General features: G+C 34.2%; 1 protein-coding gene across 1 annotated transcript; it reads left to right on the plus strand.

Moving 5' to 3' along the window:
* The first annotated feature begins 6,716 nt into the window (after positions 1-6,716).
* On the plus strand, positions 6,717-8,791 carry LOC137743794 (EPIDERMAL PATTERNING FACTOR-like protein 6). The gene is made up of 3 exons (XM_068483732.2): positions 6,717-7,270; positions 7,401-7,444; positions 8,335-8,791. Exons 1-3 carry the CDS (start codon positions 7,165-7,167, stop codon positions 8,566-8,568), a joined length of 384 nt encoding a protein of 127 aa, XP_068339833.1. The 5' UTR covers positions 6,717-7,164; the 3' UTR covers positions 8,569-8,791.
* The last annotated feature ends 10,349 nt before the right edge of the window (positions 8,792-19,140 follow it).

Consider the following 19,140-nt stretch of genomic DNA (forward strand, 5'->3'; position numbering starts at 1 on the left):
TAGGGAAATGGATTCGTGTGTAGAGAGAAATTTTTACGTGTGCCAGAACACTTTTCATGAATGGCTGTTACATATTATAGTTTTTTTCAGAATAGTAATATCACTAGCTTGGTGTATAAAAAATCTCTAATAGTTGAATTAATGTTGAGTACGCGCACTGAGTTGGACATTTAAAAAGGAAAATCCCAGAAGAGCTGCAATCAATACGTTTTTCCTAATTCTGGATTTCCAAAAGGAAGTACAAGTAACATGCGAAACTTTATAGTTTCAAACATGGTTGACCTCCAATATTACTGATACGTTCTAACTTAATTACTTATTACTCGGTATTGAATTTTATCATAAAAAACATCGATGATATAAGAAGTGAAAACTCCCATCTGATACAAGATATGGTACAAATATGAAAAATCTCAGCTTATTCCCTTCTAGTTAACCCTAAGGCAAGGCGTTGAGGAAACCAAACTTAATAGAATGAAGGGTTTATTGTTTCGGAAACTGTCAAAGTGCAGAATGTAACTGGAAGAGCAGTTGCCTTGTTGATATGGGGTGAACTGAAAAGCATAATCACGTGAAGAATCTATCTGAACAGATGAGTTGGTAATATGTAAGCTTACAAGGGACAAGAAGTGAGTCCAATATTAAAAAGATAGGGAGAGATACAAGCAAACACAAAAACCTGAAAAGTTTAATACTGAGAGACTTTGCATGGAGCCAAGATCGTGAAAACGACATTCAAATTGAGGAAGAAGAGCGGGGGACCGTTTTTTATATCGCAAATATATTGATCCCAGTCCCACTTGTAACACTGTTATACTACATGAAAACAGTGACAATACCAACCCCAAATCTTTGCCACCATATTAAATTCTACATGTTATTGTCCCCTTAATTTGTTTCTTCTTGCTGTTCTCACATATGCCCATAAGTAATTAATAGTTCTCATGACATTATATTACTGGAACAAAATTATAAGATAAGGGAGAGTAAAGTGCTTCAATCTTGCAATGAGATTATTATGGGCGTGAAGCATAAAACCTAGTTCATTTACGCTTATCGCTTGTATTCTTGCTCTCAACCAAATTAGTGTACTCAACTAAAAGAAGTTGTATGTGACCAATAAGTCTGTGAGATGTGAGAAAGACACATATAAGTTATATATGACATATAAAACCTAGTCCATTTGCTATAATTTTAATGTTACAAGCACTACTCCTCCAAAAGAGTAGAAGAAACTTATGAAAAGATTGTAATTTAATTGTTTCCACAAACAAACTATAAGAATGGACAAGTATGGCATGTTTGAATTCAAACTACAAGCATGGTAAAAAAACTAGTTTATTTGAGTTACATCTGATTTAGCTTGGCTGCGTTTCTTGCGGCGAATGAGTAGTTAGGGTTTCTAGGGTTTGTTCTGTTTTGTGCTTATTTCCTTGTTTTAGTCCCTTTATTTTGTTGTTTGGCTGGTCCATATTATTTCTTGGTGTTTCGCTTTGTATTTGGACCATTCTATGTACCTCTTTTTTTTATTTTTTTATTTGTATGATAATGAATTATATTTCCATAAAAAGTAGTAGTCATATGTCTTGGCAGACCTTAGAGGTCCTGTTTTCTAATAGACAAGATGGTGTACAGCTTTTTTCAATCTAATATCATGAACCGTTTGGATCAAGAGGAGACATAACACAGAAGAAAATAAATATGCATGGAACCCTCAACCCTGTAAATTTGTATGGAGCTGAGAGTACAAACAAATAATATCCGAAATGCAATTATATATATATATATATATATATATATAGCACTCTTCTACAGTGTATTGGAGTGCATAAAGGGAGTTAGAATAATATCCACTAATTTCAAAGTTCTATTTGTTGTTGGGTTAATCTAAAGAGAATTTCTAAGCATTCGTATATGCACAACAAGATCTGACAATTCCCAACAGTTGATGCAATGCAATATGGACTTTACATGCATATACGGCTGAGATTGCATCAGCAATTAATAGTCACACATTTGTATGTTGGGAAAATGTCCTAAGCACAACTTCTTTTAAGAAGTCGATAGTCGATACCTTTACCATTGTGGACACCAAGCATTTAGTAAAGAGAGAGGCTTGGCTTTTTAAGATTAAGGAGGAGTTACTCCTCAAGATACTCTGTAAAGATCATCTCTACAAAAAAAAATATATCAATTAAAAATAAGATTGTTTAGTCAATTAACTGTAACAAATAGAAAAACAGGTCATCATTCTTTTACCAGATCCATCCATCTATTTTTTTATGGTTTGATGACTAAACGATCTCATATGTAATTTTTTTTTTTTTTTTTTTTTTTTGTAGAGATGATCTTTAAAATATGTAATTTATAATATGAACGATTCCGATCATAATCATAAAATTTTGTAAATCAGCCATGTAATAAATTGAGGAGCTTAATTACTATACTAAAGTATGTATGAGAACATATCTTAGATGTGAACCCTTACAATTTTGGTAATGTATGTGTATGATAGATACCACACAATAGGATAAATCCTGACCAAATATCTTATATAGCCGCTAAAGTGTCCCTGATATGAGAAAGGCAGCCACAGCTATCACAAACAATTATTTATGATCATCAGATCAAAAGAGAGCCCCATCTGTCAAAATCAGAATCAAAATATAGAGTTGTCAGCTTTGTTCAAAAGAGAGTCCCACCCTTATTTAACCTAATGCATTTCCCACATCTCTATCAAACTCTAAACCTAGCTTTGGTGGGACAACGGTCAAATTTAATTCAAGATTGAAATGTTCATGTCTGGCTAAGTGGGTCGACATCTGTAGAGATGTATAATACACACACATATATACATGTGAGACAACGAGTCTCTGGACTTGGTTTCTATTAGCAAATAGGAAGGCCAGGAGGAAAGCAAAGGGCATCAGAACCCTATCGAGCAGAAACAAAAGCATAGAAACAAGAACAGGTTTGCAATATTTGCAGAGACTTGCAATAAGTTAGTTTCCTTTTCTCCACATCTGCATTTTTTCCCAAATGCCCACGCTTGCACCAAACAACATATTCATTGCTAGGGACGATACGAGTAATTAAGTCGAACATGTGTTTCTGTACATTTGGTTTTCCTGTGTCTTTACTTCATGGAGCAAGAATATATTCACTTTTATCGTGTTTCAAAACCCTAATGTGATTATAGTTCCGGACCCATTTGCCCTCTTGCCATTTTTTTCATCTCACCTAGCCAAGTGATACGTTAGAAATGTAAATGCTTGCAGATGGAAGGATAGTATGGTAAGAGTGCATGGCGGGCTGCAGATGATTGGGTTATATGTTGAATAATTTGTGCATGGTTTATGTCGTTGTCTGTTGGCAATTCATGTTAGGAAAAAGAAAAACACAGAGGTCTGTCATTTCACCATCTCTTCCAAGAGTACGTAAGCTTATTCTATCATTAATTCCGTCAGCGTGAGATGAAGGATTTAGCTTGCAAATAGCAAATTTACATTTTTTCCTGATAGGGTAAATGATCAAATTTAGCAAAAGCTATTACTTCATAATGCTGCAATTATTTCTTTGTCATGTCTCACGGACAGGCAAAAGTAACTTTAATTTCCCCAATCATGTTTTATTTTATTATTATTTTTATATCCATGTTATTTCTTGTTCAAGTAGGAAATTGAAAAGAAACGTATGAGAAATAAAAATAAGTATATGGATAACACTACCCTTTTAAGTAATGTATTGAAAGAGGTTCACCTTTTCTGCTACAGTTAACACTCTCTAATTATAATGCGCAACGAAAGATTCATTCCTTCTTATATATCAATCAGAATTGTTCAAAGTTAATCCATGAATTATCGACGAAGAGTTGCATGTGCTTATAAGTAATTGGATTATTTACTCCCTATATAGCCAATTGATTTTATAGTAGAACATCAATTTTCCTCATGATATCAGAGCACATTGTCTCTTGTATAAAAGCCCAACGGCCACACGTGCTCCACATCACCTGATTTGCATTGTCCACGTGTTTGGCTTGAAAATTCACCACACATGAAGGGACTTGTCGAGAGTTAATCCCACATTGGAGAAATTAGGGACTTTGCATGTGCTTATAAGTAAGTTGGGCTACTCTTCATATAACCAATTGATTTGAAACCTCAACTTTCCTCAACAATGATATACACATAGTTATTCATTAAAAACATGAAAGAAGAAGGACCGAGTCCATACATGTAGAGGGAGTATTCAAACATTTTCCTTCTAATGCACTCCATATCGATAATTTGGCTCTTAATTTATTCGTTCTCGGAAATTTAGCTAGGAAGAGGACATGAGAAAACCCCCATCAGGTAAAATAGAATTTCTAAGGTAATACGAGAGATTTAAGTAAAATTCAAGAGTCTTTGCATTTTGTGAAAATTGAATAATCATTTAAAGATATCCATTAAACACAGTCTTGCTTCATTATTGTTAATGTTTTTATTAATAATTTTTTTGTTGATTCAAGGAAAAAATGTGTATTGATACTAGGAATATTAATCATAGATAGAAAGATTATGTGTATCTTGTCAATTAAATTTTTTATAAAATAATGGGAGGTTACGTTAGGGCGCTTAACGGCATAAAGATTAGAATTGCTATTGATCTTAGAGAAAGAAAACACTAACAAATGAAACTACACATAGATTAATATTTAGAGTAGAACATTCAGAAAATCATGATCTGAATAAAAGAAGTAGAAAGTTATAAGCCATGTGAAAGAACAAGTAAATTGTCGATTATCTATGTCCTACATGGGCCACTTCAAAACCCATTACCAAACACACCATTTTCTGGCTGATTTTTTTTTTTTGTTTTTTTTTTTTTTTGTTTTTGTCAAACCCATTTTCTGGCTGATTTGTTTGGACAATTTGTCCACACCCGATTGCTTTCGGAATCTCAAAGTTTACATTGATTAGGAGGTAGTGGAGTGGCCAGCCAATTTGATGGTCAGATTCTGTGGCATATTGCCATGACATCCCATCCTTTTTGTGCCCGAAGTGTCACATATTAACGGCTTGGGATTGTTTCACGGTAGTTTGATTAGATGCTAACAGTTTAATATCACCATAGACCAGGAAAATGCTTCCTTTCATCCCCGAAGGTCCACTGCTGCATGTTACAGGCAGTGTGTACTTCTTGTTTTTCCCAAAATTCCAAAGCATACAGGGTGAAAACGGAGTTGTGAATTGAACAAACGCATCTAAGCCTTGAAAGATGGTTAGTGCATAATAATGCTTCCCCCATTTTTACAAGTTGCCAATTTACCACACCACTCTATACAAATAAGTTCATCGATCAAAGCTAGATTTCGTAGCAAAAAATACTATTACAGAAAGAAAACAAAACTCATAAACTCAATTATATATTATTTCACCTGGCGATTGTTGTCTTAAATATTTAACCTCTGATAGGTTTGTTTCTAAGATGATTCTTAAAGTGTTTTTTTACTAATATTCAGTAGTATATTTTGCAATATTCAATCGAAAGGCAAAGGAAAAAACAAAATACAAATGGGCTACTTAATTCTACGATCTAGTGGTATTTCTCTTCACTTGTAACTTGTAAATGAGAGGTCATAGGTCTGATTCTTGCCAAAACGAATTTGAACCATATTATTGATAGTCCATTGTGAGGCTAAAGCCTACCTCCTTCTTTTAGTGTAGATAATATCGTTTGTTAAAAAAAAAAAAAAAAAACTTCTCTATCGTAACATGGATAACTCATTTTTAACAAGAAAAGTAAACTTACACTAGGATCCCCAACGAATATAAAATAACCCCGAGACCTAAACATCCTTACATTATCAATTGAGTCAATCAGATTACAATCGTATTCAATGCCTCCATTCATATTCTATTAACTACATCGAATTATAAATAAATAACTCCTTCAATTCACAGTCCGATTGAAATAAAAATGATAATATACTTAATATCTTATTTAATAATGTAATTATTTTGGTAAGGATAATATTTTGGTACAAAAGGGTCTGGACCGCACATCCTTATCCAATAGTATGAGTTAATACTAATACAACACATGTCATACCGGCTTTAAAAATAAATTAATAACATATTATTTAATTATTTTCAACCTAGTCATAGATATAGGGTTAGGACCCAAGTATAGTTCTCGTGGAGCAAAAAACAAAAAAGTATAGTTCTTGTGATAATATAAGAAAAAAATATATCTAATGCAAGGATACACACTAAGAGAGTTTTAAGTATGCATCGATGTATGCTACACCGAAATTTGACTGTTAAATTCCTAATTAATGTTTCTCTGGACACAAATTTAACCTTTTATTCATTAATGCACGAGATACACTATCTTACTAAGAGATAGAAGTTTGGTGCTAAAAATTTAAGAAGTGGAAAGAGATGAGGGCAGAGAATAAAAAACAAAGAAGATATGGGTCGGGGAAGATATGGGTGGGGGAGTGAGGAGAGATTTTTCAGTATGATCGTCACACGAGATGATACATTATGTGTTTTTATATAAATAATGGGTTATGTGTGTTAAAAGATTAATAACTAAAAATTAAAATTTTTCATTACTTAAATAAAAATAAATGATGTATTATTCGTGTTCTCGTTCCAACTAAAAATTTCACGGGGAATGAGTGAAAGTTTGCTGAGGAAAAAAAAGGGAAAAAGAGGAGAGTGGATTGTGGAAAAAAGGAGGAGGTGCAGAAGGTAGCAGAGCAGTAGTTGTTTTTAGTTTTTTACATTTCTGTGTTTGGGAATTGTTGAAAGACAGTAGAGAAAAGCCTGCAAGAGTATCAAACAGCCAAACATGGCAGTGCTTAGGATGTGACGGCCCTCTTAGATTCACCCTTTCTTTTTCCCCCCTCTCTCTCTCTCTCTCTCTCTCTCTCTCTCTCTCTCTCTCTCAAACTTGCTTAAATATACCATCCCTCTTTTTAAACCTCCAACACAACTACCCTCACTTAAGGGCTGAGATGACAGTTGCAACAAGGGAACCTAGTTAATCTGAAAAAGGTCCCAGAGAGAAAAATAGCCACAGAGAGAGAGAGAGAGAGCCCAGAAAATATCAGATAAAGTTGCTGTTTTCTTCTGCCATTGGTGGGTTTTTTGAGCTTCCATCTTGCTGTCCATGGAGTTGAAAAGACTTCACAGACTGATAACGTTCACCACCATCGGCATTTTCTCAATTTATGCACTTTTCACCACCATCAGTTCCACTTCCACTACATGTCCAGGTGAACTTTTCAACAATCAAATTAATTTCCCATTTTACATTATTTTTTTTTTTAGAAAAAATTGAATTTTTTACTGAATTAATATTTCATTTAAACAGAATTTAATTATCTACTTGTTTCCAAAATGCAGATAACAACTGTGCCTTCACGGCTAAACTGGATTCATATTTTCAGGTAGGTAGTTCCGCAGTTCCACAGTTCCACTATACCTATCATATTTTATGGTCCGTGATTTTAACACTCCTCCTTTAGCTTCCTGCTGGCACTTACGAAGTGCCGGAATCTGAATATAGATGACTAACGAGGAGTGCCAAAATCTCTACCTTATCTGATACTTCAACATTCAATGAGCACTAATGCTTCTTTCTTATGTTATTTATTGTTCTCCACATGAATCACATCAATCACCACATATCATGACCTTACAGCAAGTCTCTAGTAGCTTTGACTAACTTTGACCCAAGCTGGGTTTTTGATAAAGACTGCATATGCTTGTATGAAATTGAAAAGACAAAAATAGAACCATATTATTATTGTTATTACTGATCAAGCCACCACCCACCATGGTGCTTTGATAAGTAGCACACACTGACTGAAGGACAGGGTGGTCCTGCTGCTGTTTACCCTGGTCCATACTAAGAAAAATGGTCTGGTAGTACGGCTCAGCCTGCCTAATTAAGAAGCACACAGCACCACAGGCGTAGTTTAGCACACAGCTTTGGGCTTGGAGGACACCTATTTTTATTTGGCTTTTCAGAAGCAAAAGAAAAGGCTTTTGTTGTTCATATTGTCGTCTTCTAAAAATTCTACTGCATCTTGGTAACTTGCGCCTGCTGTGCTCAGCGCCCTACCCGCTCAAACCATGTTGTATAGTGTACTCCCGTGAGCTAAAAATTGTTATCGGGGCCGGCGAACATTAGCATTGGTAGGCGCACTTTAGCACTAAGGATATATGTTGACAAGTCGGCAGACGTTAGCAAACCGTGTGCGCAGAAGGGTTGGTGGATAATTGTGTTATATATAATTGCTAATTTTTGGGAGATTAACTAACTGAAGTGGTGCAGGAATTTGGGAAGCACAGTGACAAAATGAGGGAGCAGAGGATGATGACTTTGAGCTTGGCTAGGAGGTACTTGAGTGGACCTGGATCGTCCCCCCCTCGGTGCACATCCAAGTGCGGCAGGTGCACCCCTTGCAAGCCGGTTCACGTGTCTGTGCCGCCTGGGACGCCGGTGATGGCGGAGTACTACCCGGAGGCTTGGAGGTGCAAATGTGGCAACAAGTTGTACATGCCGTGAAAATAAATGAATATGATCATCATATGCTTTATGATATTTATTTTGTTTGTGTTAGTATTACAAAGTCTCTCTAGCTAGCTACTTTTCTAGCTGATCGTATGCTTAGTTATTCTTCAAAAAGATATTAGTTTATAGGACTTAATTTTGTGTAGAAAAATATATACACGTTAACATTGACGGAGAGTATTCTATGATCAATATGGAGAATATATATTGTGTTAAATATTTGGAAATTTATCTTTAATGTAATTGAATGGTTGTTTCCTTCCCTATAAACCTACTTGTCAACAACTACGAATATGAACTCATTCCTCCTCCCCCGTCTTTTTTAAGGCCCAAACTGGATAATCATGGAACTAGCTAAGCTAGGAAATAGTAGCACCTGAACATCAGTGGAGGTTCTCTACACTTGGAAAGGTTCTCACCTACAAATAGAGATATATCCTGATAATTCTACAACACTCATCGCAGGAAGAGAAACTCACATGTCACCGGCCCGTACACTGTCTTGCCCTCCCTCCTCCGTCTCACTTGACTCTGATCATACAATGAATGTTGTAGACTCATAGATATATATTCACAATAACGTAGGAGAATCTCTCTCAAAGCTAATCCATAAAGAACAATGAAACAACGAAACAGGCTCTCCCTCACATACAATTCGAAAACTAGTTCCCCATCAAGTACTACAATAATAACAAAGAAAAGGTGCAATCTGTTATCTATGATTCAAGAATTATTGTCTATGAAATTTAAAATCATCACAAAGAGAGCAGAAATTATGTGCCGCTAAATCAAACGGTTATTAGCAATTGTGCACATTGTCTAACTTGAAGATTTTGCCACTACATTTTTTTGATGATAGTTGATCATGCCATTAGCATATAACAAATGAATTTGTTTGTGAGAGAGATGTTGCATGCATACGTTGCCTGCCTATGCATTAATATTGGAGAGAATTGAGCCATAACTTACTTCAATTCTAACTTATTATCGCACCCTCACCACTTAGACTTCTCATAAAAGTCTACATTACTTTAAATGTCCAACTTTTGAGTGAAAAAGGCATCTTAATTTCAAGTAAGAACATTGTGGGCTTCTTTTGTCACAAAAGGTCACTATGGGCCTTGTCCAATTTTATTTTGTGAGCTCAATATATAACAAGTTCTACTTAACTTTATGATATTGCTAGGAGACAATTTTAAACTAAATTTGTAAATAAATATCACTAAATTCACTTTATTTAATTAAGGACTTAGTTATAATACCAGGGTTAATATATAATCAAAATGATTATATTAATGCTTGAGAAATGCTAGGGAGACTTTTTTAAAGTGAGACTCTTTATGGACTTTCTGTCACCTCACAATTTAATGTTAATTCTCGTGCTAACGTTATAAAATATTGTACCAAAAAACATAAGGTGGCATAAATTCTATAAAAAATCGCATATGTAATTGATAATTGATATCATTGGTTTTTGGAGTGTGGTTGAAGCCTCTGCCCCCTAACAGATACTCCTAAACTCCTCTTTGTATTTGCTCCCACCACCCACAGAGGCATAGCCAAAAAGCTTATATAATAATGCTTCATTAATATAACTTTTAGCTTTTTTTTTTTTCATGAATAGAAAAAATCAACGGCTTATATAATTCGTCCTTGAAGCATGATTTCCTAACTCTCAAGGCTTACAACTTCGTTACAAGGGCAAGACATCTGCCACCAAAGAAGTGGAAATGTGTTATGGTTGTGGCTCCAATGACTATTGGCCTCGCACTCGCTAATCTTCCGCTTAAGTTGTTGTTGGGTATCATTTATGTCGCAAACCAGTAGAGACTAACTTTGTTCAAGTGGATAATCTCGAAGATATAATTATGGAGATTTCTAATTTTCAAGAGACACATGCACCAATGGAAGATTAGAGTTTCTAGACATGGGCCTATATGTGGCCGAGTTCACCTAGTGGTCGAACCCCCTTAATTTTTTGTTTTAGTTTTGAATTATTTCTTTTGTTTTTGGATTATTTGTTTGATGTTTGTTTTAAAGTTTGGGACAATTAACTTATGGATTTTATTTCTTGAATGATTGATTAAATGAATGAAATTCAATTTTTTCCTTACAAATGTGACCGATTCAATTATTTTACTTCTAGGTATGTCTTGTAGTGATGTTAGTTGTATGGAAGATAGTGCAATTACACATATCATCTTTGTGTGAACGCCACTATTTACTAACTTTGTACCTAAAACCTTTACCTCTGACAACCTTTCAAGCCTATACAACCTGATTGAAAGGCACGACACTACTAATATAATGTTGTTTATTGGTATTGAATTAACCATTCAAGAGATATTTTACTCATCTTGTTTCGGAAGAAGGTTATTGAGCTTCAAAGATATTCGAGATAATAATGATCACGCTGAAACCACTTAAGAAAATGAAGTTGAATTCTTTTGCATCACTTTTTATGAATATGGCTAAAAGCCTATTCATAAGAAAATAGAGCGCTTATGAACATGACTTTGTTTTGTTGAACAAGTTTGAATTATATATAATGATGATGTTTTAGTGATATTGATGTTCAAGTATATTCATCAATTGTTATATTAGTTTCTTGGAAGATATGTGTTAACCATATTTGTGTGTCTCCAACAACTTGCAAGTGAAGATAAAAGAGTGTTCGGTGGAAATTATTATTCTCCAAAATATTGTGTTTTATAATTTGCTAGTGACATATTTGTTTGGTACGGTTGTTATTACCTAGCCAGACGAACAATTTGGCAGCAACAATTATTGGCCAAATTTTTATATTAATTTCGGAATTTAGGCAAACTCTAGAAAAGTCTTGGGTAAATTATATTTTGCACTCTTAACATTGGATCACATAACAAACTCATAACACAGTCTTTAAACATTACAATGTCATACCATAAGTTCGGTTAATTAGTGGTTATATATCTCTAAGTACGCGTTTGATAACGGGCAATATTATTGTGGGATTGTTGCTCAAAGCTACAATATTTGATACACATATAAATCTTAGGGATTGGTAGAATTCAAGTTCAGTTCATCGACCACTTAGAAGTGCTTAGAATATGAAGGCATACTTCTGGTTGTTATTAGCCAAAAATTGAGGCCACAAAACAAAACGCAAGCTTCCTCCAATTATGCAACAAAGGAGGGATGATGACACGCCCGCCTCTGATATCCTCCAAATACTAAGGTATGCACGTGCTGGCCGACATCCGAAGATGACGAAGTCATATTAGAATGCATGAGAACTAGAAAGAAATAACTAATATAAATAAAACTTGTAAATTTAACTAGAATGAATATGTAATTGTGGAACGTGTTCAGAGCATACAACTAATCTAAGACACTAAAAAGGAAATAATATAAAATAGAATAAACAAAGGGATGGGTCCTACACCGAGAGGACTCCAAGATGCTGATGTGGGAGTGCCTTGACACCGGGATTGTACGTCTCGATTCTAAGTCCTAAGGGGGCGTAAAACAAAACATAAGTGGACCAAGTTGATATATAGTAATACTAAAATAGTTAATCAACAACGTACTAACCCCTAAAATTTATGAAAACTCAAATAGCATAATAAGTAATAGGTTTTCTTAAAACCCTAGCATGCCATAAAACCTTCATAAAACATATATCATATATAGTGTGCTTAGAAGTGGTATCAGTATTGCCTGAAGGCATATAGAACTCTTCATTTGCCCAGAGGCATATAGAACCCTTCATTTGCCGGGAGGCATATAGAACACTTCATTCGCCCGAAGGTATATAGAACACTTCATTCGCTCGTAGGCCTGACCGGGGGATCAAAAAGGAAAGTGAGCTCCACAAGGCACACTAATTAAGACAAAAAAAAAAAAAAAAACAACCATTCCAAAATATATCCTAATCAAAGTGAAATTATGAAAATACTCTCGACGTTCCGTAAAATCCTGGACGGATCGTTACAGATGACAAGGAGTTTAACCACAGAAAACAAGCAGTACGTAGTAGTGATACTTCATGGTCATTAGGGTTTCGAAGAAACTTTTAAAATGGTAAAATAAATCTTAGGGGTCACCATTGTATTAAATTGTATTACTTTGTAATACAATAATTATGGTTGGTGTTATCTAGCTACTGGCTCATGTAGCATAGTTTATCCCAAATTATTGACCCCTCCATATATTTTATGGTTGGTGTTGCAATTGTTATTTAATAAGTATGTAGCTCTTAGAAAAATGTCGTGTTTGTTGAACATGGAATATGTAGTTAATTATGAACAAGTTTCTATATATTAATGTAACCAGTTGTGCACCATGTCATGATTTACTGATAAACTCTAGAAAAAGTCTTAATAACGTCATACAACAGCGAGCATGTTAACCCGATTCACAAAGTTGACAAAGTAACCACCATGATCCTTATACAAAGACATGTACATAACGCACTATAAACTGAGTACCTCGTTTGAGAGTATCTATGAGCTTAATGGCTCGCTCTGGCATAATGTTTTGATCATCAAGAAGATAAATTTGCTTGAAACAAGATATGATCGGCAACATTGATGCTTCCAATTCAAGTTTGTGAATGAATACAATTATGAAATTTGTCCTATGAAATCACTTGTCACATTCTACGAAGATGACTTGACTGAACATGATCTCCTAAAGGAGACTTATTCAACTTTTATGCCACCAATATTGTCATGCAGTAACAATATCGAGCACATAAATTTACGAAACTCTCATATTGGGTCTTTGTCCTACAACTTGTTGAGAAGCAAAATCAACTTTTGCTGAAGAATCATCAAGTTAGACCTACTAGCTCAAGCGCTGCTCCTGAAGCCATGCCAACACATCATGGCCATGTATGTGTGTATATATATATATATATATATATATATATATATATTATGGTTAGTCTTACAATTATTATTTAATATGTGTCTCTTGTGTAAATTAACTTAATTAATTAATTGTTTGGTGCCACTGAGTACTACGGTCTGGTGGTATTCATCTTCACTTGGAAGTGAGAGATCTTAAGTTTGAATCTCATGGATGGCGAATTCGATACCAAATTAGGCTACCCATTGTATAGCTTAGCCGAACTCTCCCTTCCCTTAGTGTAAAATATCGATGTACTCCCAAAAAAAAAAAAAATATTGATTGTTAAACGTCGTGTTTGTTTGGCATGGAATATATATTTAATTATTGGCCAATTTTTTATATTAATTTTTGGAATTTAGGCAAACTCTAGAAGGGTCTTGAGTAAATTATATTTGGCATTCTCAACTTTGAATCACATAACAAACTCATAGCACAATTTTCAACATTGCAATGTCATAACTTTAGATCACATAACAAACTCATAGCACACCCTTTGAACATTACAATGTCATAAAATAATTTTAGTTAATTAGTGGTTGTTATCTCTAGGTACGTACACATTTGATAGCTGGCAATATTGTTGTGGGATTGTTGCTCAAAATATTTGATGCCAATATGAATCTGTGGAATTGGTAGAAATCAAGTTCAGTTCCTTTCGATTACTTAAAAAAAGTTCAGTTGATTGTATAGAAGTCTCGATTGACCACTTAGAAGTGCTACGAGTCTGAAGGCATGCTTGTGGTTGTTGTTAGCCAAAACTTGAGGCCATAAACAAAACCTGTCATCCTCCTATTACGCAACAAAGAAGGGATAGGAGTTTAACTACACAAAATAAGCAGCGGTAGTGAGATTTCATAGTTGGATTATTGCTTAAATGTTGATTAATGTGCATATCTCTATTGGGGATACATTATTTTGCTTGCAAATCTGATTTAAAAATTTAGTCTCTCTAGCATTTTTCATTAAATTGTATTACTTTATAATACGATATTATGGTTGGTGTTATCTTGTGGCTCTTGTATGATAGATTATCCCAGATAATTGAGCCCTTCATATATTTTGGTGTTACATTTATTATTTAAGAAGCATGTGGCTCTTAGAAAAAAAGTCGTGTTTGTTGAACATGAAATATATGGTTAATTAAGCTGTGCACCATGTCATGATTTACTAGTAAAGTTTAGAAAAAAGTCTTAATAACGTCATATGACACTGAACACGTTAACCCGGTTCACGAAGTTGATAAAACAATCGCCATGATCTTTATACGAGACTTATGAATGACAGATTACAAACTAAGTACCTTGCTTGAGAGTATCCACAAGCTTTATCACTTGCTCTGACAGAGCATTTCGACTATCAAAAAGATATATTTTTGCTGAAACATGACCTGGCAGCATTTACGCTTTCAATATTTTCAAGAGGCATAGGTATGGATGGAGTATTAGAGTTTTTACACATGGGCCTATATGCAGCTGAGCTCACCTTAGTGGTCGAAACCCCTTAATTTTTTGTTTGAGTTTTAAATAATTTCCTTTTGTTTTTGGATGATTTGTTTTGAAGTTTTGGATAATTAACTTATGGATTTATTTCTCGGATGATTAATTGAAAGAATGAAATTTGAATCTTTATGTACAATGTGACAGATTCAATTAATTTATTTCTAGGTATGTCTTGTAGTGAAGTTAGTTGTCTGGAAGATAGTGCAACCATGCATATCATCGTTGTGTAAACGCCACTATTTTACTAACTTTGTACCTAAATACTCACATCTGACAACCTTTCAAGCCCATCTAACGTGATTGAGGGGCGTGGCACTACCAGTACAATGACAGTACTGAATTAACCACTAAATAGAAAATTTACTCATCTTGTTTCCAGAAGAAGGTTATTGAGCTTCAAAGATATTTGAGATAATAATCATTACACTGAAACCACTAAAGAAAATGGAGCGAAATTCCTTTATATCACTTCTTATGAATATGGCCAGAAACGTATTCGAAGATAGAGCGTTTATGAATATATGGCTTTGTTTTGCTGAACAAGTTTTAATTATATGCAAGGTTTTAAAAGACTCTAAGCGCTAGTTGGACAACGAGTTGGGGCCTAAGGCCTAGGCAGCTAGGCGAGAGCCTAGGCGGACTAGGCGGATTTGAATAAATTTCATAAATATCGTATAAACAAGTGTCTATTTACACCCTAAAAAAATTATACTTGCATTTTTTTTTTTTTTTTTTAAATTTTGATCAATAATGAGTGATCAATTAACAGGTAATATAAAAATTCTACTAACTGACTGAAAAAAAAAACATAAAATAATTAGGTTCATTTTGGACTTTAAAAGTTGGGTGGACAAGCCAAGCCCATTACATTGCCGAAGTCCATATATTTAAAGTTCAAATAAAAAATGCTTTTATGCTATTTCACTTATAAACAAAACTCACGACGTCGTTTAGTGTAGGTTCTTTTAAAATGTTACTATTTGTTATCATCATCTCCTTCCTTTATCGCGGCCGTGCAGCTTTTCTCTACCCAGAAAGGCTTTGAAGATATGCGGCTGTAGTTCAAAGTTTCTCAGAAAACTCAGTTGGGCCTTGCCAGCCTAACGCAGCCTTGCCCGCCTAGTCTCCCGTCTAGTGCCGCTAAATAGGTTATCCGATTTTTCTAAGGATTAGCCATAATCGGAACGGCATTTAGCCATGTAGCGCCTAGGTCGATTTTTAGAACAGTAATTATATGTAACGATAATATTTTAATGATATTGATGTCCAAGTTTAGTTGTCAATTGTTACATTAGTTTTTTTGGAAGATATATGTAAACAATATTTGTGAATCTGCAACAACTTGGAAGTAAAGACGAACGAGTTGTTGGTGGACATTATTATTCTCCAAAATATTGTGTTTTATAGTTTGCTAGTGACATTTGTTTAGTACAGTTGTTATTAACAAATTCGCAGGCAGCAACTCAAATTCCAACCTTGGCCATTGGCCATTCATCATTTCTTTAGGTCCCAAGTAATCGACCCCTTCATATATATATGGCTGGTCTTGCAATTATCATTTAATATGTTGCTCTTGTGTAAATTAACTTAATTAATTGATTGTTTGGAAGATTATTTATGCAGCATTTGACCTAAAAAATGTCGTGTTTGTTTATCATGGAATATATATTGGGGTATGATATTCACACACCCCATTTTACTTCTCATACACTTTTTTAATTTTCAGCTGTCGGATTGGATGAATTGAAGAAGATCAATAGACATAAATTATCAAAGGGTGTATGATAATTAAAATGAGATGTGTGGATAGTACACCCCTATATATTTTAATTATTAGCCAAATTAATATTCGAAATTTTGGACTATACTCAAATCCTCGATGTCATTATTTACCGGCAAACTCTAGAAAAAATCTTAATAAGTTAACTATTGTGTCATATGATAGAAAAGCCTTGGCGTCCAATGTTAGTTAACAAACAATCCAATCAATTCGCTACTGTGTGCAATGTTGCCAACTTGCTAAGGGTAGTATTCGTTTCCCTCTAATTTTCGGCCTAATTTCCCTCTAACAGGCAATGTATCTTGCTAGCTTAAGATTATTTGTTTGACGTTTGCTTTAAAGTTTCGGATAATTAACTTATGAACGTTATTTTTTAAATGATTAATTGAATGAATAAAATTCAATATTTTCCTTACACATGTGATCGATTTAATTAATTTACTTATAGATAAGTCTTGTAGTGAAGTTAGTTGTCTGGAAGATAGTGCAACTACACATACCATCTTTGCATGAACGACATTATTTTACTTTGTACCTAAATATTCACATCCGACAACCTTTCAAACCCATTTAACATGATTGAGGAGCATGACACTGTCAGTATAATGCAATGTTACTAAATTAACCCTTGAATAGACAATTTATTCATCATGTTCCGGAAGAAGGTTGTTGAACTTCAAAGATAATTGAAATAATAATCATCAAGTTGAAACCACTATAGAAAATGAAACGAAATCCTTTACATCACTTCTTATGAATAATTATGGCCAGAAGCGTAAGCTTATTTATAAGAAGATGGAGCGCTTATGAACATGATGACTTTGTTTTATTGAACAAGTTTGGATTATAGGTAAAGATAATATTTTAGTGATATTGATGTCCAAGATTAGTCGTCAATTGTTACATTAATTTTTTGGAAGATATGTGTAAACTATATTTATGAGTCTGCAACAACTTGGAAGCAAAGACAAACGAGTGGTTGGTGGATATTATTATTCTCCAAAATATTGTGTTTTATTTGCTAGTGACATATTTGTATGGTACGGTTGTTATTACCTAGCCAGACGAACAAATTTGCAGCAACTCAAATTCTAACCTTTGCCGTTGGCCGTTGGCCATTTGCTATTCTTTAGGTCCCAAGTAATTGACCCGCATCGTTAGCTTGAAATGTTAGGGGTTATAGTTGACGTTAATTCATCATTTTTAACATTTCTAATTCAAAATTGAACTTGAAACTTTGATTTCATTCAGCTCTTTTATGGAAGACGTATACCCTTTTCATATATATATGGTTGGTCTTACAATTATCATTTAATATGCTGCTCTTGTGTAAATTAACTTAATTAATTGATTGTTTGGTAAGATTATTGATGCAGCACTTGACCTCAAAAATGTCGTGTTTGTTTGTCATGGAATATATGTTTTAATTATTGGCCAAATTTCTATATTAATATTCGAAATTTTGGACTATAATCAAAGCCTCAATGTAACCATCTGTGCACCATGTCATTATTTATCAGAAAACTCTAAAATAAGTCTTAATAAATTAGCTATTGTGTCATACGACAGAAAATCCTTCACGCCCAACGTTAACAAACAGTCCAATCAATTAAGTATTGTGTGCAATGTTGCCAACTTGCCACGGGTAAGATTCTTTTCCCTCTCATTTTCTCTCTCACTTCCTCCCCTCTAGAGGAGCTCCTCTCATTTCACACTCTTCTCTCTCTCTCTCTCTCTCTCTCTCTCTCTCTCTCTCTCTCTCTCTCTCTCTCTAAAAAAGTTAACACAAGAGTTGATATGACTTAATCGTGACGGTTCAAATAAAAAAAAAAAAACGGAAGGATAAAAAGAAATGAGAGAATTCTACTCCGCAAGTTTTAACTTTTAAGTGATATTAACAAAAATGGTAGACCTAGTTTAATTTTACACAGAAAAATGAAAAGAGTTACACAATGAGGACGACTTAAGATTTTTTTCCCCTGCTCCATAACAGGTAATAATTTTTCTTCCACTTGATTCTGGATAGCTTAAGATTCCTCCTTACGGAATTAGAAACCATACAAATTTGTTAAGACGGCAACATAAACCGTAAGACTATATATATCTTACTAGACTTAAGAAAAATAAACGAATACAAAACTCCTGTGTATAAAGAAAACTACAATAAACTCTAATACTTAACCGGCAATAAATTCTAGAAAGAAGTGTTACATATATGATAATCCATATGATCCACAAATCTAGCAACCTTTGATTTGTCAAACATCAAAGGTTCCTCTAAGTGGGAATATGTCAAATATGTATATACATGTGGACTGTGTGTAATCAACTGTTTAACAAAATTTAAGCTCTCTGTAAATTAGTGGGCGCAGCAGCTGTATCTTTTTTGCTTCT

Source organism: Pyrus communis, chromosome 11 (genome assembly GCF_041283825.1).
Source record: "Pyrus communis isolate YQ-2024b chromosome 11, ASM4128382v1, whole genome shotgun sequence".
Taxonomy (NCBI): domain Eukaryota; kingdom Viridiplantae; phylum Streptophyta; class Magnoliopsida; order Rosales; family Rosaceae; genus Pyrus; species Pyrus communis.

What these genes read in the sequence shown, in the direction of transcription:
- LOC137743794 (XM_068483732.2), top strand. Translation starts at nt 7,165, where the DNA reads ATGGAGTTGAAAAGACTTCACAGACTGATAACGTTCACCACCATCGGC. An exon ending in CACTTCCACTACATGTCCAG is followed by an intron (nt 7,271 to 7,400) that starts GTGAACTTTTCA and finishes TCCAAAATGCAG; the next exon opens with ATAACAACTGTGCCTTCACG. An exon ending in AACTGGATTCATATTTTCAG is followed by an intron (nt 7,445 to 8,334) that starts GTAGGTAGTTCC and finishes GAAGTGGTGCAG; the next exon opens with GAATTTGGGAAGCACAGTGA.